The 26,537-nt window shown below is 23.9% G+C and overlaps 1 protein-coding gene across 11 annotated transcripts in view; it reads left to right on the top strand.

Annotated features, from left to right (window-relative positions):
• The window catches only part of LOC129611120 (PDZ and LIM domain protein Zasp-like), a 61,006-nt gene that overhangs the window by 4,254 nt on the left and 30,215 nt on the right, over positions 1 to 26,537 (top strand). For 4 of the 11 annotated variants that reach the window (XM_055524076.1, XM_055524078.1, XM_055524084.1 and 1 more), the window contains exons 4-7: positions 4,548 to 4,642; positions 9,335 to 9,704; positions 11,931 to 12,125; positions 14,287 to 14,407. In XM_055524076.1, the coding sequence (XP_055380051.1) occupies positions 4,548 to 4,642; positions 9,335 to 9,704; positions 11,931 to 12,125; positions 14,287 to 14,407 (781 nt within the window). Of the gene's footprint in view, positions 1 to 4,547; positions 4,643 to 8,697; positions 8,921 to 9,334; positions 9,705 to 11,930; positions 12,126 to 14,286; positions 14,408 to 20,612; positions 20,906 to 21,003; positions 21,154 to 26,537 lie in introns of those variants that run through there. The other 7 variants (XM_055524079.1, XM_055524080.1, XM_055524075.1 and 4 more) reach the window with 6 other exon arrangements.

Raw genomic sequence — 26,537 nt, 5'->3', positions numbered from 1 at the left:
CTTTTCATACTCTTTAAAAATACTGCCACTGGATATAATTCCTTGATACTAATCTGAATACAAATTGATCGACGTCTTATACATAGACCTAAGCGGTCATATCATTAACATCAGTTTAGACATAAAAAAATTCCAAAAATCCTCCAAAAGATGGCAAGTTAATATACCGAAAATTTTCTTAATTAAATTTGAAAAAAAAATAAAAATTAAGAAAAATTGTAAGGTAATCTATTTTCCAGCGCTTCCAGGAATTTTCCATTAGATATAATATTTTTGTATTCAAGACATGTTATTGCATAATTAACAGAAATTTAATTTCTATAGTAATAAACAATTAAGTTTGCTATTAAAAAAATAATATGAAAAAAAAATAAAAATATAAAGTGGATAAATGTTTAATTTGATATAAGGTGTACTCGAAAGAGGGCTGTTAATAAATAAAAATGAGAATTAAATGAGCGATAAATTCGAGTCAATTTCCATACCCTTATACGTATGCGTTCTAATAACAAATTCGCTTTACAATTCTTAACTAATAACCTCACACTCCCAACTGCATCATATAGTATATACAGAAATGTTTTAGAGGGATATGATTAGTTCGAAGCATTCATTCGGCAATCCGCAATATTCATAGCATTTTTTACTCCAGTATCAGAATTTTCATACAAAACAACTTTCCATTTTCGAATTTCTCCCAACTACTCCGGAGTTGTTTGAAATAATAGCATTCTATTAAATATGGAAACGCAGTAAATGTATAAAATTTGAGTCCAGAATGTTGATGGTGTTCATCAATCTTGTTCAATTTGCAATTTACAATTTTTCGAATGTGAAATATTCTTTACTAAAACAAATTAATTGTAATATTAACATTAAATAGTGAGCAAAATGCCCGGTATACACTGTAAAAATTTCTTATTCATACAGAACTACTTTCCAAAGAAAACGACAATATTAAGCAAGTGATTACCATTTTAATTCAACGTTTCATTTCAACTTTAAAATCTCTTCGCCCCCTGCTCCCTCTAATGTATTTTTCAATTTTTTTCTTTATTTTTATTATTTTTCATTTCTATTAAGTTTTAAAAATAAGAAAATGTTTTGAAAGAGAAAAAATAAGCGTATTCTTCTACTCTTTTGCTTCGCGTTTTCCCACTTAATTTTCATTTAACTAATAGGAAAAAGCTTCTTACGTCTTCTTACAAAATGTAAAAATAATAAACAAAACCAAAAATAATATAAATATATAGGAAACGAAATAGCTAGCTACTTTCCTTCATATACACTTCAAAAAAAAAATAAAAAATTAAAAGAAAGGATGGAAAAAGGAAAGATGAAAAAAAATCCTAGAAGTTAAAAATGTAATTACCATGCAATGAACGAATAAACAAAAATAAACACCACCACATTCAAATATAGAGAACGAAGACAATACCAACCTGAGAACGAATACAAGATTTTATATTTTACTTGAATTTTTCTTCATTTCCTTTATTGTTTCCCGGTTTCATTTAATTCACCTCTTCGTTACCTAGGATATTTTTTACAAGTGAAGTATTATATTATGATTATTATTTTTTTCTTGTTATTTTGTTTGTTGTTACTATAAGCGCCTTTTTCTAAATAAAAATGAATTAAATTTAAAGGATATACATAAACGTTATTGTAATATGTAAGTATGTACGATGAAGCCCAGACGTGATAAAATTATTTTGTTAAAAAATACAGGCAAAATAAGTGTTTTACTTTTGAGTAAACGTGTAGCGTTTCTTTATTTTCTCCAGTACTTTTAAGAGATTTCTATTTTACCTTCTTGGTGTTTGATTTAGTTTAGTTTGGTTTTTTTTTTCTCTATTTCCATTTGATTTTTACTGTTTGAATTCTTCTTTTCTTTGGTTATTATCACTATGGAGAAAATTCATTATATTATGGTTACATAGTTATAATTCATGAGCTGTTCTCCTATACCATGTTGCCAACACAATAAAACGTTTTGGAAAATTCTTTAAATTATTTTTATAATTTTAGAAAAAATTTTAAAATAATTATTTTTTTCTTTTAAATTTTTAAATTGTTTATTTGAATCGGAAACTTTATTTCATATGGAAAAATTACGATAAAAGATTACGAAAATTGATAAAATTTAAAAATATCCGAGTAATTATTGAATTGGTAGGCTTTATGGTTTTTTTTTGTGCACACTAATTTTTAGTGTTGCAAATTTTTTTTATTGCACTGTGCTGTGTTACAAATGCATGACTATTTCGAATTCGTTTGATTATTATTGATTTTCGAAATAATATAATAAATTTCGAAATTTCTTGAAAATCCTTGAAATTTTCTTTAAGATTTGTGTGGATAGCTTTGGATACAAAAAAAAAAAAAAAAAACAATTTTATAAAAGTTTTCATAATTTTTTTTTTTCCAAAGCAAGATTTTATATGTGAAATGAACAATTAAAAGTATCCTTTCAAAAATATTAAAATTTCCTGGTAGATATTTATCTATTTTTAATTAAGTATTTTAATGAAAAATTAAAATTATTTAGAATTTAAATAAAAATTATATTTTCAATCAGAATAATTAAAATTCAATTCAATTATTTTAGGAGACTCAATTAGATTGTAATAGATTTTAGATTTTTATAATCGGGGTGGTAGTGCACCGCGATAGATCATTGTATAAAGCTCTATCCCCCTTCCCTAAGTGCAGAACATGCCCTATAACATACTTTCGAGACTTACTCTCTTGGTGAACTCAAGCAACTTGTGAGACCCGGAAGACAGACACTCCGCTGCTGTGAGAGCAAAGTATTTGCTTTCTCCAATAGGCAAGATCATCATTACCCACAGAATCAGCAAGTATCACTTTTCAGGCCCGGCCTACTAAAGTGCCCCTTAAACAAGCAGAGTTGAAATTTTTAAATTTTTTTATTTAATTTTCCCATTAGGATACACATTTATGTAGACGATTTCATGTGAATTCTCTTTTCGAAATCTGAATATCATTCTCTGTGTTACGCTTCAATTTAAGTTTAGTTTAGTTCATATAAGCTAGTTTTAAAATTTACATGATGGCTTTTTAAAATGTAAATAAATTGTGGCCTATATTGTTCATTGCATATTTAATTTTTTTAAATTAACTTTCTTTTTTTATTTTCATTCCACAAAACTTCTAATTTTTATATTTTTGTATGCCATTTCGGGACCATACCGTACAATATTTAATTGCAAAACTTTTGCGTTTTCATGTCAAAATATTTAAAAATATAAGAGTATGTATAAAAAATGTTGATCACAAAACTTTTTTTTTTCTCCGAAAAAAAAGAGGTTAAAACTTTAGGATAGTATAGGAACAACGTTATTTTAGAAGTTGAAAATATTTTTTTTTTTTTGGAATTTTTTCACCGGTGGTTGCACTCTTAGTATGCAAACTTTTTATACAATAATTCCCATTGAATATAAAAATTCTAAACGGAAAACCCATGGAAATTAGTCTCTAAATTGTTTCTTATATCTATATGTACAATAATAAAGAGAGAAATATATTAATAGTGTGGCCATTATATAGATTTGGACTATAATATGTATAACAATAATAATGGAATAAAATTGTTTAACCGCTTGTGTTTTTGGCTACACAGCCATTTATAACGAAGAATATATGTTATGTAGACTCAAGTGCTTTTATCTAATTAAAACTTTAAAATTTAATTTAATTTTATTCAGAAAAAAATTTTTTCAATTAGAAATGAAAAAAAAGGAAAAACCTAAATTCCAAAGCGTATATAAATTTAACTGGGGGTCATTGAATTTTGATTTACTACCCCAAATTTTTGTAAATTTTAATTGTAGTTTTTATATTGAAGACAAAAAATATATTGTACATATACTAAAGAGATAAATATAATTCAAATGAAAATTATTTTAGAATATTAAAGAAAATTAACAGTGGTTGGAGTTGCCTGTTTCTTGTGTTGATACTATGATGATCTCCAGTAATTGTTAGTTTTGTGGTGTGCATGAAAATGAAGAATTAACTTCTATTTTGTGAAATTTTCGTGTAACATTATATTATGTTGGCTATGAATAAACCGCTTATTTCTCTAACCTATTACAAGTTAAAAAATTCTTACTTGCTCGAATTTTCTTAGTAATATTAAATTTATTACTAAGAAAAAAAAATGCTAAAAAGTGGAAACTCTCATAAAATTCATAGGATTTGATAATTTTTATTTTTAATAAATTATAAATTTTAGAAAAATATTGAATTGTTTTTTAAAACATATTCTTCCTTTAGACCAAGGAATAAAATTCAAATATTTAAATATAAAAAACGAAAAAAATCACATCTTCTTTAAAAATTTTTATTAAAATATAAAATTGTCACCAAAAATATTCAATCAGCTGCAAAAAACTGAATTCAAAATTAACAATTCTTATGAATAAATTTTCCTTTTGAAATTTATTTATTTATTATTTTAATTTTATTTTACAATTATTTATTATTTAATTATTTTATATTTTTCTAATTAAATATTTTAGGGTTAATTTCAAAAAACATGAAAAGGAATACAATCCAACCAATTCAGAGGTATTGAAATTCCTAAATGAAGAGCAAAGTGAACCACGTGAACCAGGTAAACTAGAATTTACTGATTATTATTGTTTAGCTTATATGTTAAAAATTTTAAATGGAAATTTAAGCATTTTTCAAGAAGATCAAATAATTGAATGAAAAAAAAGTTACAAATTGAGAAAAATTTAATCAAAAAGTCCTTTTGCAAAAAAAATAATAAAATTTCATGAAAAAATTTAACCATAGTTGAAGAAGAAAATTGAATTAAATATGAAAATATATGAATATTATTTCACCACTTGTGTGTGTGTATGTGCATGCATCTACAAAATGTAAAATTTTTTTTTGTACATATTTGTGTGTTATCATGAAATAAATCTACGAAACATGGAAATTATATATTTTATTGAATATATTGCAAAATATCAAAAGGAAAATTTTATATCCTTTACATTTTTAAAAAGGATATTAATATTGGAAATTATATAAAGAATTTTAAATTGATTTCTCTTAATTATTGCTTCTGTTTTACAAAAAACAAATAAATTATTTTGTTATAATTTTGGCCTTCATAATACAGACGAAATAGGAGCAAAAAAATATTTTTTTACAAGAATCCATTAAGAAAATTTTTGGAAACCTTATGTCACATGTTAAAAGGTAGAAGTCATTTTATGTTAACCGTGTAGTAGTAATGCTGTGTTACACAATTTTCAATTCCAATGAAAATCAATTCCATTCACATTAAAAAATTGTATTATAATTAAATGCCCCTAAATGATTAATTATATTATAAAAAAGTTTCTAATAGAAATATTTCAAGTATTTAAGAAAATTATTTCAAGTACTCGTATATTGAATACATAAGGTGCACTTTAAGTCATATTTTCCAAGCAAATTTTTAAAAATACCAAGAAACATTGTTTTTGTTAAAACTTAAAATAAAGAATTGGAAATAAAATTATTATTTATACAAAATGGTGAAAAAAAAACAATGAACATTCCGATGTTATTATCAATTTTACTTTTTAATGCTGGCGCACCTTTACTAATTAGTTGAAGTTGCATAAGCTTCATAATTATTCTTGTCGCGAAGGCAATTTTTAATTGCTGGCGTGCTTCTTTAAAATAATAAATAAATTACGTAATAAAACTATTGAAATTTAATTTTTTTATTGAAATTTTTTTATTATGAATGTATTTCAAAGTTAATTACTAAATTATTCAACATATTTTAGTCTAATTTTAATTCTTTTCTTTTTCAATTACTCAATTAAATTTTTAAGGACGTTATTAAATTTTGTGTATGTATGTATATATTTAAAGTAGAAAATTATTACCATAATAACATTTTCCCTGGCAAATTATCAAATTTATAAAAAAATTTATAAAAATATTTTTATTCAAAACAAAAATATATTTTTTTGTTATAACGCCTGTAATGTTTTCTTTAATATAATTTTAAATCGAATTTTCAGATTAATTAATTCAATAATGTAATTTGTTATTAAATAATTAATTATAATATTTCAATTAATTCATGTAATCGTACAGGCGACTTAATTAATTATGAATATATTTTCTCATTAATAACTGAAAGTTTATGAACAGAAAATTTATTTGCCTGGCATATTTTTAATAGTTTTTGAAATATTTTGAATTCAATTGAACAGTTGTATTTTGAACAGTTGTCAAATATTTGTTTAAGATAAATCAGAGGCCTTCTGCTAATCATTTATATTATATTTAAATTTTCATTAATATAACTTATCTATATAGTTCTTATTTATTCTGTCCAATAGAATGAATGAAAAATTCTAGCTATTAAATGTAATACTATACTTAAAATGTTATTATCTGTAATATAGTAAGCAATCTGTAATACATAAATTAATAACTAAATTCATTGTTGCCAGAATAAAAGTAAAAATTCGCTAAATTTAAATAGAAATTTTCCATTATTTCTCTATGTTTTTTCTACCAAAAAGATCTGTTGTCTAATTTTATTAATATTAACTACCTTCTAACGTCCATAATTGGGCCAATTACTTGCAATTCATATGAAGTTATTGAATGTAATTATAAAGAAAAAAAGAAATAAGAAAATTATGAGAAAATATCCTCTTAAAAATTTCCGAAATATTTTTTTTATTTTGCCTATAAATTTTTAGTAATATTTTAATATGTATGAATTTTTATTTTTAAAATTCATTAATATCTGTTGGCTCAATTTATTTAAAATTAATAAAATGTTATACATAAAAGTTAATTTGAAGACTTTTGAAAAGTTTTTAATTGCAAGAGTGCAATTAATTCTGTGAAAAATTTCAAATGTTGGAAAAAAAATGTGCAACATAATTAAAATTACGCTACATTCTGTGTATTAATCTCCACTAATGTTAACTTTCATTGAATTTTACGATTATTGGCTTACATATATATATAATATTTTACAATTATTGTTCTAATAATAGATAAAATGCTTAAATTTCTGAATAAAATATTTATAAAACTCTAAGTAGACAAAATCTTCAATAAAAATTTACGAAAAATATTTGTTAGAAAAGGATAAAATATAAATTGTTATTAAATTAAAGTTGAATAGTGTGAAAAACTAAAATTAACAATGATTTTACTAAGCAACATTTTTTTTTTTTGATAATTTTACATTATTTTACCACAAGCTGAAAGCTTAATAATCCTTTAACAGAATCAAAATAAATAATTTACCTAGAAATATGCAATTTTTTTAAACCTGTATTATATTTTTATCGTTTAATAACTTGATGTTTTTCCCGAAATAACGGTTTAACACTATAGAAAATTCTTAGCAAGAAATTATTGCAAATGAAGAAGCCTGTCTCTTAAAATTAATATACATTTTATTTTGCAAGGTTGTTATTTAAGAAAAAATTATGCATTCAATTTATTTTTAGATTGACTTAGAATATTTTGCGTTCTAGTAATAATTTACCCCTATAATTAAATTAAAATTTTTAAACTGACTGACTTCTTCATAACAAATGCCATCTTGATTGTCCAACATCATAACTATTAATGTTATATTAGGAATAAATTGAAGAAAAAGTTCTTTAAAAAATCTAGATAAAAAATGTTGCTATGATAAAATCAAAATCTGTTGGTTTTAATTTATTAGGTAATAATTCATATAAAATAATTTCATAAAAAATATAAGTATACAACAAAACAATATTTCTATAGTAAAAATTAAATTAATGGTAAATTTTTTAAATTAAACAACTAAAATTTTATAATATAAATTTTTTTGAATGTATTCGAAAAAGTAAACGATTTTAATTAGCGTATAAGAATTAGTAAAATTTATATAAACAAAAATATAATTATGTATTAATGTATGTGTAGATATTAGAAAAATTATATTTTCCCCATTTACTGTATGTGTTCCCATATACATATATAATTTGTACATTAATCCCTTTTTAATATAGATGTTATAGCTGACATGCCAACTATTTCAATAAAATTCTCAAAAACAAAAATTAAATCTTAATTAAAATTTCCCCCATAATTCTATTAATATTTTTAATTTTGGGTATTTTATTCTTAATTAATGATAAAATAACCATTAAATTTACGACACAACTTTTATTATAATACGCGTTGTGACGCTTTAAATTCCTACACTCTAAAATACCAAAGGAAAAATAGTATGGCCTTTGATTTGAAAGCACCTATCATTAATCAGTACAGGTACCTGTTTTTACTACTGTATGTAATATATATGTAATGAAGTATAAACACAATATATTTAAAAAAACCTTGTCTCAAGGTCAAGGTTTATCATTCCATCAAAACACCATACATTTTCATAGTAAGAATTTCAAAAAATATTATACAGCAAACCTGTTAGTTTCATTGTCATGTAAAAAAGCTTTATTCCAAATATCTAAATATATCAGAATAAATAAAAATAACATAAAAACAAAGAGCTTTTCAAATTCCAAAAATATCTTACAATAAAACAGAAGAAAACCTTAATATAACAATATAAAGTAATACTGTTATACAAAAATAAACTTTATATTTTTCCATCATAACTAAAAACTAAACAAAAATATTCACAATAACCCTTAGCCCACTATAATAATTATGCATCCGAACACCATCACCAACAACAACAACAACACCATCACCATCAATCAAGTGATCACCAACATCAACAACAACAACAACATCATCAACAATCAGGTGGACCCGTAAGACATGTTACAGCTCCAGTTGGTCAACCAAAAGTCCAAAATACTGGTGGTTTACCATCTGGTCAAAATATTTGTGCTGAATGTGAACGCCTTATTGTGTAAGTCCCAAATAATATTCTGATTCCAACTAAAAATGAAAAATTTTAAGTTTTTAAATTACTTTTGACAGAAAAAAAAAATCCTAAAGTTTATTCCTTCTATGTTATTCCTAATTTGTATACCCTTTTGTAATAACCTTGCATAGAAAACGAACCTAGACCTAGAAGTAAGCTTATTTAGTTAATTAGTATTTTAGGCATAATAGTATTATATTTTTAAAATGCTTCTTGTAAAAAGTGCTCGCAAACTAACAAATAAAAATTTTTATTTTATTTTGCTATTTTGGAACTCCCTATTTGAATTTTACTTCAAATTCAAAATCAAAAATATGAATAAAAAATATAATTGTGTATACAAATTTAATGTTACAAAAAAAATTGAAATAAAATCAAAAATAAAATATAAAACTGAAGAGCCATATTCTCCGATGAATTTCTATTGGACAGCAAGTCATTGTAGATCTCCTGGTGGACGAATAAGAACACCAGTCAGTCATTCAGCTACACCAGCACCAGCAAATAAAACAGAATCGGATGATCGAACTGGTACACCAACAATACAACAAAATAAGGAACAAAAATCATATCAACAGCAACAAAATCAGCAACCAAAACAACAGCCACAGCAACAAGTAATACAACCGAAACCAAAAGCAATACCATATTTTATACAAAAACATATGCAACAAGCACAACCAGATGTTGATTTACCACCAAAAGAAATAGCAGAAACTGATTCATCATCAGGTCAAGCAGTATGCTGTAGCTGTGGTACTCATATTACGTAAGCGGGTTAATGTTTGTTGTCCAGATGCCTTACATTTATCCTATTTTATTACAAAATAAATTAATAATATGCTCCTACATATTATTATCGTCATATTTGTGTATAAATTCTAGAATATTAGAATATTACAACATTTACTTTTTATACAATTTCACTTGATTTTTAAATACACAGTTCCTTCACTATTTTACCATTTTAAAAAGTTTGTACACTTAGTTATAAACATTCATTTAAATTAAATACATATTTTATGGATTAAAGCAACAAAGATACCCGCGAGTCTGAGTGTAAGAACTATAGTAATTATTATATTTAAATTAAAATAATTATTAATTATATAATTAATTAATTGTATAATTAAATTTAAAAATTTAAGGAAAGGTTATAGAAATTTCCAAATATTTGTGCCAAACTTGACAGCAATCTTTCTATGAAACGAAAACCAAAATTTGAATCCAAAATCCATATGCATTTTACAGGGCGTGCGCCTCGCCTCGTATTATGTCTTAATTTAAATTATGCACTTACAAATACAATCAGTTTTGCCAAACTTCCTATTTTTCTTAAAATATACTTAAATTTTTTTAAACAGAAAATAAACCAAAAGAAATTCACGGCTTTCATATTTCCCAAATTATAAATAAAATTGCAAAATTTGAAAGGTCTCTTTTTACAAAATTGGAGGTCAAATCACGAATGATTATTATTTATCGAAATAAACTACGCGAATCCCATTTTATCGCTCCGTTTCGAGATCGCTCTACATTTCGGCCACCCAATACAAATACTTTTAGTAGTTTAACTCCGTAAATTCGAGGAATTTTGTCGAATATTTTCTACTCCTCCCTAATATAGTCCTTATCTATGTTAAAAGAGAAATTTCAGCTTTTCCATTTTTATAAAATTAATTTTTTCCCATTCTTTTGGTTTGTAAAAATTTATAAATTAACTGCGCGAAAGTATTAATTATTATCAAAGTCTAATAAAATACTTAAACGAAAATTTTCAAAGTAGTCAAACAAATATTCTTAAGATAAAATGAAAGCTATCATCAACTACATCGATATACTCAACAAGTTTTGTTATGAGAATATTAAACAGAATAGACAAATTAAAGTTACCAGTCGTACAGAAAAATATGAACTAAATCTGAAAATATTTACTCTTATAATTAAGCAATAAAAAATGAAAATCACAAAACAAGAAACAGATTTGAATTTCCTTTTCTATTTTTGCAAAATATTAATAATTAAAATCCAATTAATTAATGGTTTTAAAAGTAATTTTAAAGGATAATTATAATTTAAACACAAATAAATTAACAAGCATAATCGTAATCCTTTAGGGACGATTTGTATACGACTACAATACCACATATAATATAATCAAAATAAAATACGAAATTAATTAATATTATTATTTATTAATTACGATAATTGATTATTAAATATATTATTGAAAAAAAAAACAAAAAAAATATGAAAATAAAAATAAAAACCACACCAAACAATTTTAATTATTGACATTATAATTTTCCCAGTAGACTAATTTTATTATTGACCAAATTTAATAACCCTCCAAAACAAAAAAAAATAACCATCCGATAATTAATTTCCAATTGTTTAAAATTATTTTTAATATTTTCCAATTTATTAATTTTCTAACCAATTTTTTTTTTAAAACTGCCTTACCCCCCCTCAAAACAATCCCAGTTTCCCGGTTCCAAAACATTTTTTTTAATTTCAACACTAAAATATTTTTTTTTAAATAAAACAAATTGTTCATGATAATTAATTATTTTAATTTTATTTTTTTTCGAATTTCCATTAAAATCAATGCCGTACCCTGTTAAAACAACAACCAAAAAATTTTAAAACAAAAACTGATAAATTCTAATAACATTGTGATTGTTTCCAATTATGATGATGGTGGCAATAAACGCAAAAAAAATATTTAAAAAAAATCCTTACCATGAAAATGAAATTTGCCATAAATTCGGGGAAAAAATAATTGAAACATAATCAATAATTTTAAATTGGTGGACGACAATAATTAAAAAAACTGGAACAACCAAAATAAAAAAATTAAAAATAACAAAACTTTAATGATCAACTTTGGAAAAAACCAATGAATAACCGTTACATAAATTCATTTTCTGATATTTTAATGATGGACAAAAACGATCAACAATACTCCAATTCAAATATTTTGTAACTCAAATAGTGGTGTATTCTGCCGCATTAAGGATAAAAATCTTCATGTTGAATGCTTTAAATGCGCCACCTGTGGTACATCATTGAAAAATCAAGGATATTATAATTTCAACAATAAATTATATTGTGACATTCATGCTAAAGCAGCAGCTATGAAAAATCCACCACCCGGAACTGAGGGTTATGTTCCAATTCCATTAAAACCGTAAGTAAATAAAGAAAATAAAATTAAAAAAAAAAAACAAAAAATTTTTTCTTCTTCCTTTTTGCCTTTGTAATTTATTTTTAAGGAAATTTTTAAATATTTTTTCTTTTTTCGTAAATATTTTGTTATTTTTCAATATTTAGAAAAAATATTTTAAATGTGTATGGTAAATGAAACAAGTTCATAGTAGTAAATGTGACGTAATTTTCCCGATTGGAACATAATTGTGAACGAATGTCGAATGTACTCAAAAGGAAATCAATTAAAGCTATGAAAAACTTAAAAATTTTGAAATTAATAAATTCTCACTTACAAATCCTCCTTAAATTTGTCATGCATATTTCGGCACATTTAGGAAACATTCGACTTATAAAAATTTTAACAAAATTGTAATCACAAATTTTTACAATTGCCATTAGTATTGTCTCTTTGCCTTATAGTCTCAGTATTATGTTGATTTTTTACTCCATATCATACGCTTTAGTCATTATATCCAATAGGTATTAAATTTATAAATTCGTGATTTAGGCCCCATTACCCTTTTTTGCAATTACTTTTCTCGTTTTAAATTTTATAACAAACTGCATGCCTACAAAACAGCATGTATCTAACAAAATAGTGAATTAATATTAAGTTTAAGGGACCATTTGAAAACGTGTGTCATACATTTCGTCGAAAAATATCCTCGAAAAATTAATCTTCCGGCTTTACCAGTCATTCCACAATTAATTTTCTTTAGACAATATTGTAAAATTAAAAATAAATGATTGAATTGAGGGAAAAAATCAAAGGAAATGAATTTTATAGAAGTAAAAAGAAGAAAAGAAGTTATTGCTCCGGGAAAGTTAATGAGGAAGAAAGGAGTTTGGGCAAAAAACAAAAAAAAAACTCAACCAAAAATATAACGTTATTTTTTAATTTTTTTGTTTTCGTTGTTTTTAATTAAAAGAAATCTGTGATTTTTTTCGTTTTCTTATTTTTCTTTTTAATTACCTATTTAATGTCCTTTTGAAAAGATTTTTCAATGCATATTCTAAGGAAACAAGGAGTTTTTGCTCTTATTTATGTTTTTTTGTTGTTTTTAATTCTCTTGTTTTTTTGCTTTTATGTTCCGGAAACTTAATTGAAGCAAAGGCCTTCCCTTGTTTTTCAAGAATTTTTTATTGTATTAAAATTTAATATTTTTCTTTTTCATATTTTTAAGGGGTTTCTGTTTTTTTTTTTTGGGTTAGTGAGTTTTTATATTAGAATTGGAACAAAAGAAATTTATTGTTATGATTTCTTTATTTAATTTTCACAAAGCCAAGAAACATTTTCTTTTAAAACAATTTTATTCCAAAAGGGTATGAAGATTTTTTTAAAAAAAAAATAAAAGAATTAACATAAAAATGGCAACAATAAATTATTTTAATACCTTCGTGCACCTTCGACAAGAGTAGATCGACTTTGGTATGGAGTTTGTAGCCACTTGAAGGCATCGTCTGCGGCCTAAATATGTATATTCTTGCTCAGCATAAAATTCTGCGTTGAATTAGACATGTCCGTCCGTTGGTCCTAATTGTTTCTTTCCTACCAAGGATAGTTGGTAGTGCTAATAACTCAATTCGTATAAGGGTTTCGGGTATGTGCCATACAATTCCAAAAGCTAATTTTAAATAATTGTTAAAATAGTTAAGCTAAATGGAATATTTTGGAAGGTTCGTGTAATTGCCTTAATGAAAGTTAACAAATGAAATAAATGAAAAAAAAAATTTCATACATAATTCAGGTTTTGTGGGCTTTTTTCGATATAACATCAAGAAATTTATTTTAATAATAAAAATAATTTTTATTCACTTAATTTGCTAACCAAACTCTCGTTCCTGGTGGAACACTGCAAACTTTTATAATAAACCATTTATATCAGGTTTAGTGGCTGATTGATAGATATAGCTAAATTGACTCAGAATTCGACTCTCTTTATATATCTCAGATCATTATTTTATTACAAAGCGTTAAAAACCCAATTGCTCCCAAACACATTCGGGTTCAAACAAACAATTAATATGGAAAAAATTTATTATTATAAAATTATTGAAAATTATTATTTTAAATATAATTCGAAAAAATTTTAATTCTAATTTTAATTTCATTTTCTTTTTCTCTTTTAAATATTTTAAAGAACACCAAAATTGACTGCTGGTCATATTGCAAATGCTTTAAATGCTCATGGTTATAATTTGCAAACAAATGGAGCAACCCCAGCTTTAGTTACTGGATCAGCTCCCCCAGCTGGTGGCAATGTAAGTAAAAACAAAAAAAATTCAAAATCAAATATTATATGTACCTATTATATTTAAATTAATCCTAAAATAAATAATAATATATAAATTATATAGAAATATAACACATATAGAATATTATAGAAATCTCACTAGTGCCATAATCCAAAAGCATATAGATATTAAAATCGAAAAAAAAAATAAACATTCCAAAATATTTTTATATTTAAATGTTGTGTGTCAATAATTATAGATATTTACCTATACTATACTATTCTTTAAATAATATATGTATAACAGAAACACAAAAAATATAATTAAAAAAAAATCAGTATTTTGACATTAATGCCATTAATTTTAAATCTGTCAAATATTATAATTTGTACATTTTTTTTATACTTGTGTGTAAATTAATAATTATAATATTCGATTCGTATATATATGTTCGTATTAATGTTAGTGACATCAAACAGGTTGCGTGTAATATGTGTACTATTTTTGAATATTCTCAATATATTGGATTTTATCAAAAATATAGCACTTATTTATTTCGGCCTTAACGACAAAATCAAGAAAATTTAAGGCCAGAAAAAGTATAATCTTTTTAGAAATACATAGTTGTCCGGCTAAATTATGTTTCCGAATGAGTTTAAAATATTTACAAATTTGAAGAGAAATGGGAAACTATTTGATGTCACCTATTTTATATTCTTCACTACCTTGACTAATATCTATGGACTTTATAAATGTTGAATTGTTTATGTTATTCAAAAGCTGACATAAATGTCATCAAATCAAATAAAATTTCTCACTTTTTGGGGGTAATATATAAATTCTTAAATACTTTAATCCCTAATAATTTAATTTTAATTTTAATTAAATTTTATTTGGCAAACAATAATTTTGATTTTAGTTTTCGTACTACTCGTACTAATTTATTTACTTATTTATTTTATTCGGAAAATCGGAACTAAATATTAAGAATTAAAATTTTCCTATGTAACTATTAGTGTGATTAATGAAAAAAACTTACAAATAAAATACATACAAATAATGTGTATATGCATGTAAATACAAGCAAATATATAAAATATTTTATAATTAAGTTCCGTTCCAAAAATAAAGTTCTAAATTTGTAAAATAAAAAATCTTAGTAATTAATAGTATAATTGATTTTTAAGATTTTCTGTTTAGTTTACATTGTTTCAAGCATCGCCAATTAGGAGGAGTAAAGGAAGACTGATTGAAAAAAAACAAATGCATAGAATGTTGTTAAAATTGTACTTTGCTGTTGTATATAGAATTTGGAAATAGTTTAGAATATTCAATGATTTTACAACAATACAGAAAAAAAATAAACACTCAAATCAAACACGTGCAATTCAAATTGTAAAGCTATTGTGTTGATAGCTTGTGAGATTTTTAAATCTTTTTTTAGGAATTTCCTTACACATAATATGAAAAAATCTGTTCTGTTTTCAATTTTACATATTTTATTACATATGGGCCAATAACAAAATTTGTTGGAGGCATCTGTATAGGAAATGGAGAACTAGAATAATAAAAATAAATTTACAAAAATATTTTTGACTTTGGCTGAGGTTAATGAAGTTTGTGGAATTTTTCTTCTTCTTTATTTAGAAATTAATTTGAAAAGAAATTAAATTTTATAATAGAATAGACATTAAATTTACACGCTTACATTTCAAAATAATTAAATAAAATATGCGGCATTTAAAATTTCTTTAGTTTAGGACAAAAACTGTTAATATAATTTTGAATGAAATCTTATTCTCTGGTGATAATACTACGAATTATTGGAAACAATGAGCTATTTGTCATTAGAACATTATTATTAGAAAATTTTATACAACTTTAACAATGATTAATTATAACTAAATGTAAGTCCATTTCAGAACTTCGGTGTAAATATTGTAATTTTTCTAAAAAATCACTTTATTCTAGTTTCAGTTAATATACGACTGTATGGGGTAACTGTAATTGTATGGAGTGAATATAAATGATTGTAAAATCGTAATTTTTAATTCAATTCGTATTTTTTTCCGTATGATTCTCTTTTCTTAACCGTCTACACTCACACATATATTTGTGAAATAATTTTTAATGGGATCTAGTAGACACTTGGGTTATAAGTTTTCAATAAAAAAAAAACTAGAATCCAAATCTCCTATACATTACTCATACTAAAATCTCTCAAACGGGAAAACAACTTTTAGGCTATTTTTTGGGTATTTTTGGGAAAAGATACTTACCATTTAATTTCTTATCGTAGACTAATAATAAAAAATCTGATGTGGTCAGCACATAACCGACCCCATTGTGTATTGTCTAGTTAAATGAAAGTGTTACAGAATATTATAAAAATGTCTGTTAAATACTTCTTTCCAATCTTTAGGACATTAGTAAGCTTATAGTTAACATACTTAGAAAAATGTAAATTTGGCTCTTAGTAAAGTTTCGCTTTGTGCTATCCGAATTCCCTGAAATGCTCGCCAGTTAGTTTCGGTAACAACCAGAACTCAAATATCAAATTTCAAGAAATTCCAACAATTTGTTCTGTGGATATGGTGCAAAATGTAAAATCGGCCCGCAAATCAGTTCTCGAGCCCTGATCTTTCCAAAAAATTTATATGTTTATTGTTTTAATACGAGGAGTTCATATATTAAATTTCAATGAAATCGGTTGATTATTTCTCTTTATATACACAAAAGTGTATGTTTGGCCCGTAGTAAACGTCTAGTTGCCGATGCCTGATCTTTCCAAAAAAATTTACATGTTCATTGTTTTAATACGGGGAATTCATATATTAAATTTCAATGAAATCGGTTGATTATTTCTCTTTATATACACAAAAATGTATATTTTGCCCGTAGTAAACGCCCAGTTGCTAATGCCTGATTTCTTCCAAAAGTTAGGAATTTTTGCGTATGATCGAGCAAAGCTTATATATGAAATTTCAAGTAAATCGGTTGAATACTTTCTTCAAAATGGTGAAAAATGTAAAATCGGCCCGCAAGTCCGTTTTCGAGCCCTGATCTTTCCAAAAAATTTATATGTTCATTGTTTTAATACGAGGAGTTCATATATTAAATTTCAATGAAATCGGTTGATTATTTCTCTTTATATACACAAAAATGTATATTTGGCCCGTAGTAAACGTCCAGTTGCCGATGCCTGATTTCTTCCAAAACATACGAATTTTTGCGGACGGTCGAGCTGAGCTTATATATAAAATTTCAAGTAAATTGGTTGAATATTTTCTTCAAAATGTTCAAAAATGTAAAACAGGCCCGCTAAAAAGTGCAGTTCCCGAGGCCTGATATATACCAAAAGTTGATCGATCCGTGCCATGGTAGAAACAAACTTATATATAAAATTTCATCAAAATCGGTTCAGCCGAACTTGAGATACACGCGTGCACACACAGACCGACAGACCGACAGGTTGCTAAAAATAGTTTATTTACACTTCCCTACTATGGAGAAGTACGTTCCCACCGAAAACTCGATATGCAAAATTTGTTGCCATCACATAACCTACCTATTGTTTACACAATACGGTCGGTAAAAAGACAATTAACATATACTTGTCGGACTGTTTACATTAACTTTAAAAGAGAAGTCAAATTAAATTCTGTTGGGGGCTATCAGACTCTAATGAGAGTATACCGGGTTAAAGATATATATTCTCAATTTTTTTTGTATAAATTTCATATTTGGGAAACTAAATTTTACTTATGAGAATGCGTTCAATGATTTAATAGTGTTATTGTTTTGATTTTCATTGGATTTGAGTATTTACTTTAAATATTTAAGTTACAAATAAAATAAGAAATTTTTAAAATTTTCTGATTACTTATTTTAATTGTTTATGATTGATATTTTTTAATATATTAATTAATTTTACATAAATCTAGATAGATTTACTCGAAAATTCTATAACATAATTTCTCAACGCTTTATAATTATTATTTTAATTAACCGTAAGAATAATAGTCTGCAAATGTGATATAATTGACATGTATTTAAAAATTTATTATATAAAAGGAAATTAAAATGGCATAATATTTAAGAATGCAGAAAAAGCAATTATTATAATGATCTAAATTAAAATAGGTACATAATAAAAATAATTCTTAAGTACTTGTTTTTAAAGAGACATTAATTCTTCAACATCGTATTGGTATATTAAAGAAAAAACCCAATTCGCTTGCGTTTCTAATTTTTTTTCTTATAATTTCTTTTCACTTTTACTTTTGAAATTTTTCTTTCAATATAACATTTATGTATATATGTATGTATTAATACATAAAAATAAATTTCAACATATAAACAAATGAAAGATATTATACATAGATATTTATGTTTAAAATATTATTGCAGAAATGTTGACGTAAATATTAAAATTACAGTGGAATTTCGGAAAATTTGACTTTATTTTATTTGCTATTTACGAATAGATTATCAAAAATTGAGTCATTTTTTCATGGAGTCAAATATTTTTAAGAACTCGTCTAAGAGAAAGTATAAATTCTAAATTTTTTTTGACGTTCCGAAAAAATATGTATAATGCTGTTCTGCGAATACTAATATGATTAATATAGAAATGATAAAGGGTTAACTTAACAAATCGGTTCCCGTTGATATTTTCATGTTGAATCCGAAAATGTTATACTAAAAAATATAATATTTCGCATATTTAAAATTCTGAATTCTTTTGTTTTATTACAAATTGTTTTAAGCAATTGTAAGCCGATCTGTACATTTCAATTTTATTTAAAGTGCGCGGTTCTGCGGGAAAATAGTTTTGTAAGATTTACTTTAAATATAAATTCTTCTGGAATTGTTCTTAAATACAATGGGACATGTCACAGAAAAGCTTGGTTGAGCAAATTGACCTTAAATGTAAAACATGTTTTTTTTTCAAATTTAAGCAGCCATGTAGTCTAAATTTTAACAGCTCTTGGAGATTAATAAATAATTTATTTCATTTGTAGAAGAAAATTTTTTTCCATCTCCATCACCTTCAAAGTTTACCCCCCTCGAAATTTCTAAAATTTTGGATTTTGGACAGTTTGTATTAAGCTTTTCAAAATTTCTATAAAGATGAAAACCAAACGGAAATGCCACGCCATCAAAAAATATAAATAATAATTTATCTTAACTTACTTGATTAACCGTTTAATTTAACAATTATTCTACTACTTCTTTCAATTGTTTATTTTTTTCATCCTAAATGCATGCAATAATTTGAAATATTTTCAAGAGAAATTTGTTACTTTACAAAACAAAAGGTTACATCTGAACTTGTTCAATATTAATTTATAATTTTCCAAAAATTAAAGTTTTTTGAAGCAAATCTCACTGTAAATTGTTTATTCCTCTGTACGTACTTATAATATATTGTATGATAATAAATTCATCATAAATATTATTATTTTTATATTAAATACATATTAATTTTAAATACATACATAAGTATATAAAATCAAGTGATCTTCATTTGAGAAAATTTGTCATAAAAATTGTTTTAAGTATATTAGTTTTTTTACTCTTCCTATATATTCATACAAATCTACAATTAAAATGCAATTATACACACATTTATTATTCATTAAATTAAAAAAAAAATATTAAAATAAATTTATACATAGAGATATTTTCATATATGTATGCAAATATGTGTACATAAGAAATATGTATATATACATTTACCTATGTATAAATTAGAAAAAAATTCCTCTAAAGTTGTTGTACGTACCCAATCTATTTGAAATCTTCTAAAATTAGAGTTCAGTGTTATTTGCAAGTCTGACGAAGAAAATTGTCATATGAAATTAATGTCGCGATAATTCAATTAATTTAATCAAAATAAAATAAAAAAATTAAAGTAAAGTATCTACATGTATATTGTTTTTCGTTTGTAATTATTTCATTTTTCAAATACATAAATTAAAAAAAAAATTAAGAAAGGTGTAAAAATAAATAGTAATAGAATTATAAGAAAAACAACGAAAAATTCTCAAAATTTTAAAAGTGAGGAAAAAAGAGACAAAAATTTCGATTGTTTTCTTTTCTAAGTAAAATTTACAAAAAAATAAAATAAAACGAAAATATTTTCTTTAAAAATCAATCAATTTCACGAATGAAAAAAAAAATAAAATTTAAAACAAAAGAAATTACAAACAAAAAACATTCAAAACAGCTCCGAGGAAAAAATTCAAAAATTTTGAACTAATTATAAACTAGTACGATTTTTTAGCGTGTAACGGTTGTTTCGCGAATCATATAAATCGGATAGAATTAAAAAAAAAAATTACCAAAAAAAATACCACCAGAATTTTCTTAATTTTGGCCAAAAAAAATTTAATTTTGTTTGTTTTAAAATATTAAATAATTCGAAAAGAAAACAAAAATTCATTAAAAAAGTGAAATTCAAGTTTAAACCCAAAAAACAAAAATTATTGAATCAAAAGAAAATATAGTTGAAATAAAAGCGTAATATTTGAGAATAAAAACTCGAAAGAAAACAAAAAAAAAAAATACACCGAATTGCATAATTTTCAAAAAAAAAAGAACCAAAAAAATACATAACTGTTATACTATTGTGTCACACTCATCCACACCGCTCATAATATTTACTTACTCTTATATTTTCTTTTAAATAACTCAAAATTTATAGGTGAAAAGCCTTTTGAGTTATTTAAGAAAAAACAAAAGAGCCATTAAAAGCAAAGTGAAAAGGAGTAAAATTTTCTCATTTAAGGAAAATTGAATTGTTGTTGAAATTTGTATTAAAATATATTGACCTTGACCTATTATAAATGTAAAAAGTTCAATTTCATTACTCAAGAGAAAAAAAAACAAAGATGAAAAAAAGAAAAAAGAAAAAATAAAATAATTAAAAATTTTTCATATTGTTGAAAATTTAAAGTTAATCACTTATTAGAAAAATTATTGAATTTATTTGGAAATTATTGAATTTATTCAAATTATTGCAAATGTTTGTTTTTAAATCAATTGAAACTTCTGTTTGAACAAAATTATAATTTGAAATTAATTCACAATAGTTCACAATTATTTCACAATTGTTATATTTTTACAAATCTCTATATTAATAATCAAATCTCAGATATAATTATAATAATAATAATAATAATAATAATAATAATAATAATTATAAAAGGTTTTCAATAATTAAGTTTTGAATTTCATATTGGATTTTAATTTAGAATTTTGTGTTTTTATGCGTTTTAACTACATGAAATTATTTGAATTTTTAATTAAATAAATGATTTTAATTAAACATGCATATCTTAAAATTAATAAGATATTTTAGTCATAATTTTTACCCTTACTTACTTATTGTAAGACAACACTACTCCGCCTCATTATCAGATCAATTTTGTTAAATTTTCTGAACAAAATTACAAAAGAAACTTTTGTTTTTTAATTAAAAACATTATGACTTTAAACATATTTCTTATTTTCTTTTAAAATTAAATTGTAATATCAAAATTATTACATAAAATAAAATTTACATTATTTTTAAAATTAACAGCCTAATCATCGCAGTTTTTATTCACTTTCAAATCAGAATTCTTCATTTTTCTAATGGATATTTAATTTTTCCAATAAAATTACTCATTTTCTCAATTGAATTTTTGTATTTTTTGTTAAATTATCGACTGAACGTCTTTCACTTTCAAAAACAGAGTGAATAGATTTTGTATACGAAATAATGCTTCTCATTCCAAAATATTACATTATACAAATATATGATGGTTACTCACATTCTTCTCACTTGGAGAGTAAAATAGCGGCGAGATACACAATCAGGATCTAAAAATTAAAAATCCAAAATATTTTGCAAGTAAAATTCAGTGTAAACTTATAAATAATAAATTTTTTATAACATTTTAAATAACATTCATCTCATATAATTGAAATCTGAACAATACAGGTCTCTCAATTCGAAGCTGATTTTCATGCAATGAAATTGTTCGTATGAAATTAAGTATGAAACTTAATTAAACATAAATATGTACATTAAATATATAGACGCATTACAAACATTTGCAATTATTTATAATTAAAAATTATTTCAATAAAATAAAAAATTAAATAAAAAAAAGGAAAAAATAAAAATTTTTTCCATCTTTATTCAATTCAAGGATTAATTAAAATTTTCTTTAATTATGAAGAAACACTCATTTTTTTTTCTAATTCAAGAACATTTTTAATTCAAGTACACACATATTTTCTTTTTTAATTATTGTAACGTTTTCCATTAAAATTTTTAATAAGGCTTGAATTATAAACTACTAAAAACAAAATATTAACCATTATAATATTTTCATTAATTTTATTTCTTATATTAACTTTATAATTATATTGACATTTGATATCCTGTTTCAAATAAATTGTTTAGTAATCCTACAAATAAATTTAATTATAACGTTTTTAATTGGTATACAGCTGTTTGTAATAGTTACGTACAAGTGTATACCAATTTTTATAAAATTAACCTTCGAAATTTTTTTTAATTTTAGCTCTTTTTTTTTCTCCTTGCTTCCTAAAATACATATATAGAATTGCTAGAAAGTCTTCATTCTTTTGTATATTTTTATTTTCATTATTTTTAATTTAGAATGACTTTTATTGACCTTTTGTGTAATGATTCTAATTCAAATATCATTTATTTAATTTAGATTAGAAATGAAAGAAGGTGATAATTACATGTATACAAACACATATGTTTTTCCTTATTATATTGAGTAGATATTTTCAATGTAATTAAGTGAGATTATTTGAGGAACTTTGAGTGGATAAGAAAGAAATTTATTATATAAAATGGAAAATGATATTCTTATTCAATAATAGTATTTCTTATTGGGAATTTTAATGATTTTAAGTTGTATATCATTCATGCAATGACGTAGCTATTGTACATAGTAATTTTAGCTGCATGTGTGTATAAATATGTATTAGAATCATGATATTGACTATCATTGACAAGTAATAAATGAATACTCAAATGTTTTAAATGACAAAATTGCTTATGATTCTCAAAAATTTTATTCTAATCTGTTTCCATTTGTAGAAGTTTATTAAAAAATATAATTCCATTCATCTTCCCCATAGTATTGTTTAAAAGGAGTCCATCTTCCCCACAGTATTAGTTAAAATTCGAGTTAGAATTCTCTTATAACATGGTCAACATTCAATAATGTCAACACAAAATTTTTAAATTTCACTATTATTCGAATGAACTCAGATTTTCTGTAATATTCGTTTGTAAATGCAGAATAGAAATTTTCTATTTCAAATACTTGGATGCAATAAAATTAATCTTAACTTTATTTGAGCATTGTTACAGCCAAAAATTTAAATAAAGTTTACTACGTTAGATCTACGTTAGATCATAAGAAAATTCAATCGAGTTGTTGACACCTACAATATATTTACGAGTACCTACAATGAAATTGTAAGCCTAACCGACAGTAACAAACCAATGCGTATGATCACACCAAACTCTTTGAAATCTGAAAAATCGGATTGAAAATTTTTGTTATTTTAACAAATTTAATCCATAATGCATAAAAATGGTTATCAAAACCAATTTTTTTTTGTAAGATTAATTCTTACATAAAATCATAAAATAGCTGCGAAATAGTTTTTCTTAAAATTTTCCTGAAAGAAAAACAAGCTCTCTTATTACTCACACTTTTCTTTTCAAAAATTAATTTTAATTATAATTAAAAAACATCATTCAAATTCAAATTGTTATTGTTCTGCAGAAAGTAAAAATCATAAACATTTCTATTTTATGTTTTTACTATAGACCAAGGTAATTTTCAAAAATTTTACTCTTAAACGTAAACATTATGTATTTAAGGTCTGTGATCTCCCTTAAGTTTTAAATAAAATTTTGAAATTTTGTACAATTTTTTTTGTTTTTAATATCATATGTTTTATTAAAAAAAAATTCTTAATATTATAAATATGCTAAGTCAAGTCACACGTATGAAAAGGAGACTGAGTGAGAGGAAAGATACAAAATGCATTTTTCTATTTTAGAAACATTTGTTGCAATAATTGTCTCGACAATATCGTATTATTCATTTAAATTTTACAAATTTCTTATTACTTCTTGGCACAAAATCTCTTATATTTTCCACTATACAAAAAAAAATAAATAGCTATTCTTCGTTTTTATTAAATTTTTAAAATTTGGGATTTCCTGATAGTTTTTCATTTCTTATATTGCTTATAATACAAAACTATACTAGCAACTATAGTTGGTTGTAACACCAAAATTATAATAATAAATAATTTTGTAAAAAAAAAAAATATTTATTTTACCTATTAAATTCACTTTTTACACAAAATACTAGTTGTTATAACAGCATTTCGGATTAATAAAATAAAATTGAAATAAATTAAAAAAAAATAGAATAGAAAAATAAAATTAAAAGACCAAAAATTAGCACAAAAACATCCAATTTTGTTGCCAAATAATTTGAATCTAAGCCATTAAATTTGAAATATTTTTCAATATAGTTTGCCAACTTATTTTCATCTAAAATTTTGTCTTAATTTTTTTTGTTTTTTTCAATATTCTGTTATGTGTTCATGGGGTAAAATAAAGATAATAGGGATGTTTTGTGTTTTAAAGTAAAAAAAAGGGGGGCAAATACAAAGTACATACAAAAGAAAAAACCAGATCTTTGGCACCATCTATTTTACCATTTTACAAAATGAAAAAAAAAATTCATGCATTTTGTATTCATTTTTAAGATCTATGTTCCCTTTTTCTTTTATTGATTTGCTTTTTAATTTTCTCAGTTGTATGTTAAAGAAAAGATCAAGAAGAGTAGGGAACATTATTTTTGGTTTCTTTAATCTGACATCATTTAATTTGTTTTTAATTTGTTCTTGTAATTTTTTTTTGAAATAATAATAAATTACTCATTTATTTCTGTCGATATTTTTTAAATTCAGTTTATATAGCTAATTTTTATTTATGGATACAAGGTGTCACAATAATTACATTCGTTTCTTTTAATATGAAGACCAAATGAATTGATAATGTTAGTATTCATTTAATTCACAATCATAAGACAAAAAACTTGCAAAATAACATGAAAATTTCCAAAAACAAAAATTAAGTAACAGATCTATAATTATTTGTAATATTCTATTATCTAACTTATCTTGAATTGCTGCGATCTTCGAAATAAGCAAGTGGTTTCTTTATTTATTTACTCTAGTTCTCGTAAATTCTTCAGTAAATTGAGTCATACCCCTAAAGCCTCTTCTGTGATCACGGATTGTCTCTTCTTGTTAAGCCTACTAAAATATAACAGTAAATTAATAGTCATACAAAATATCTAGATCTAGACTGTGTTTTTCATGTTTTTGTCAATTTTTTTATCGAAACTTACCGACCGATATGGGGTTATTTAAAAAATCTCCCAGAAAAAATGTAGGTATTGCCGAAGTCTCTCCAATAATACCCCAAATATGACATTTGTCGACTTATAAATTTTTTATAACAGGGACCTTAAGGGGTTCGATACTTTTATAAGGTAACGTGGTGATCGGATAAACTGTTTTGTTATTTTAGGTTCTCTTTTATTCAATATATAGATTTTTGAATTCGGTGTGGTATTGCAGTTGTTTAGCTTAATTATTCTAATTAATTAAATCTTTATTTGGTTTCCTTCTGGTATTCACCCTATATAATTGTGATATCATTTTAAAAAATTTAGTGGATGCTAAATTTGTTTGTCACTGGTTTCAATAAGAGTATTAGAAATCTAATTTCAAGGATTTTCAATTATTTTTATAAATTTTTACGAATAATTTATTTTTAATCAGCTGAGAACTACAAAATAAAATAATATTTAAATTTATTATTTTTTAATCGAAATTTTCTAATTTATTACATAACACAACACTAATATTTTATTTTTCATTTTAATTCATAATCTATATATTTTTTATTTTGTGTTTTTTTTTTTATTTTTGACATAAAAAAACTAAAACTTGTCGTAAAAATTACGTACCTCTGGATTTAATTAATACCAATGTGTGCAATTTTGTTTAATTTTTTTGTTATTTCGTC

The sequence above is a fragment of the Condylostylus longicornis genome, unplaced genomic scaffold (genome assembly GCF_029603195.1).
Source record: "Condylostylus longicornis isolate FDR11 unplaced genomic scaffold, ASM2960319v2 ptg000048l, whole genome shotgun sequence".
Taxonomy (NCBI): domain Eukaryota; kingdom Metazoa; phylum Arthropoda; class Insecta; order Diptera; family Dolichopodidae; genus Condylostylus; species Condylostylus longicornis.
The sequence above is the reverse complement of the archived record's forward strand: the minus strand, read 5'-3'. Positions and strand labels throughout refer to the sequence as shown.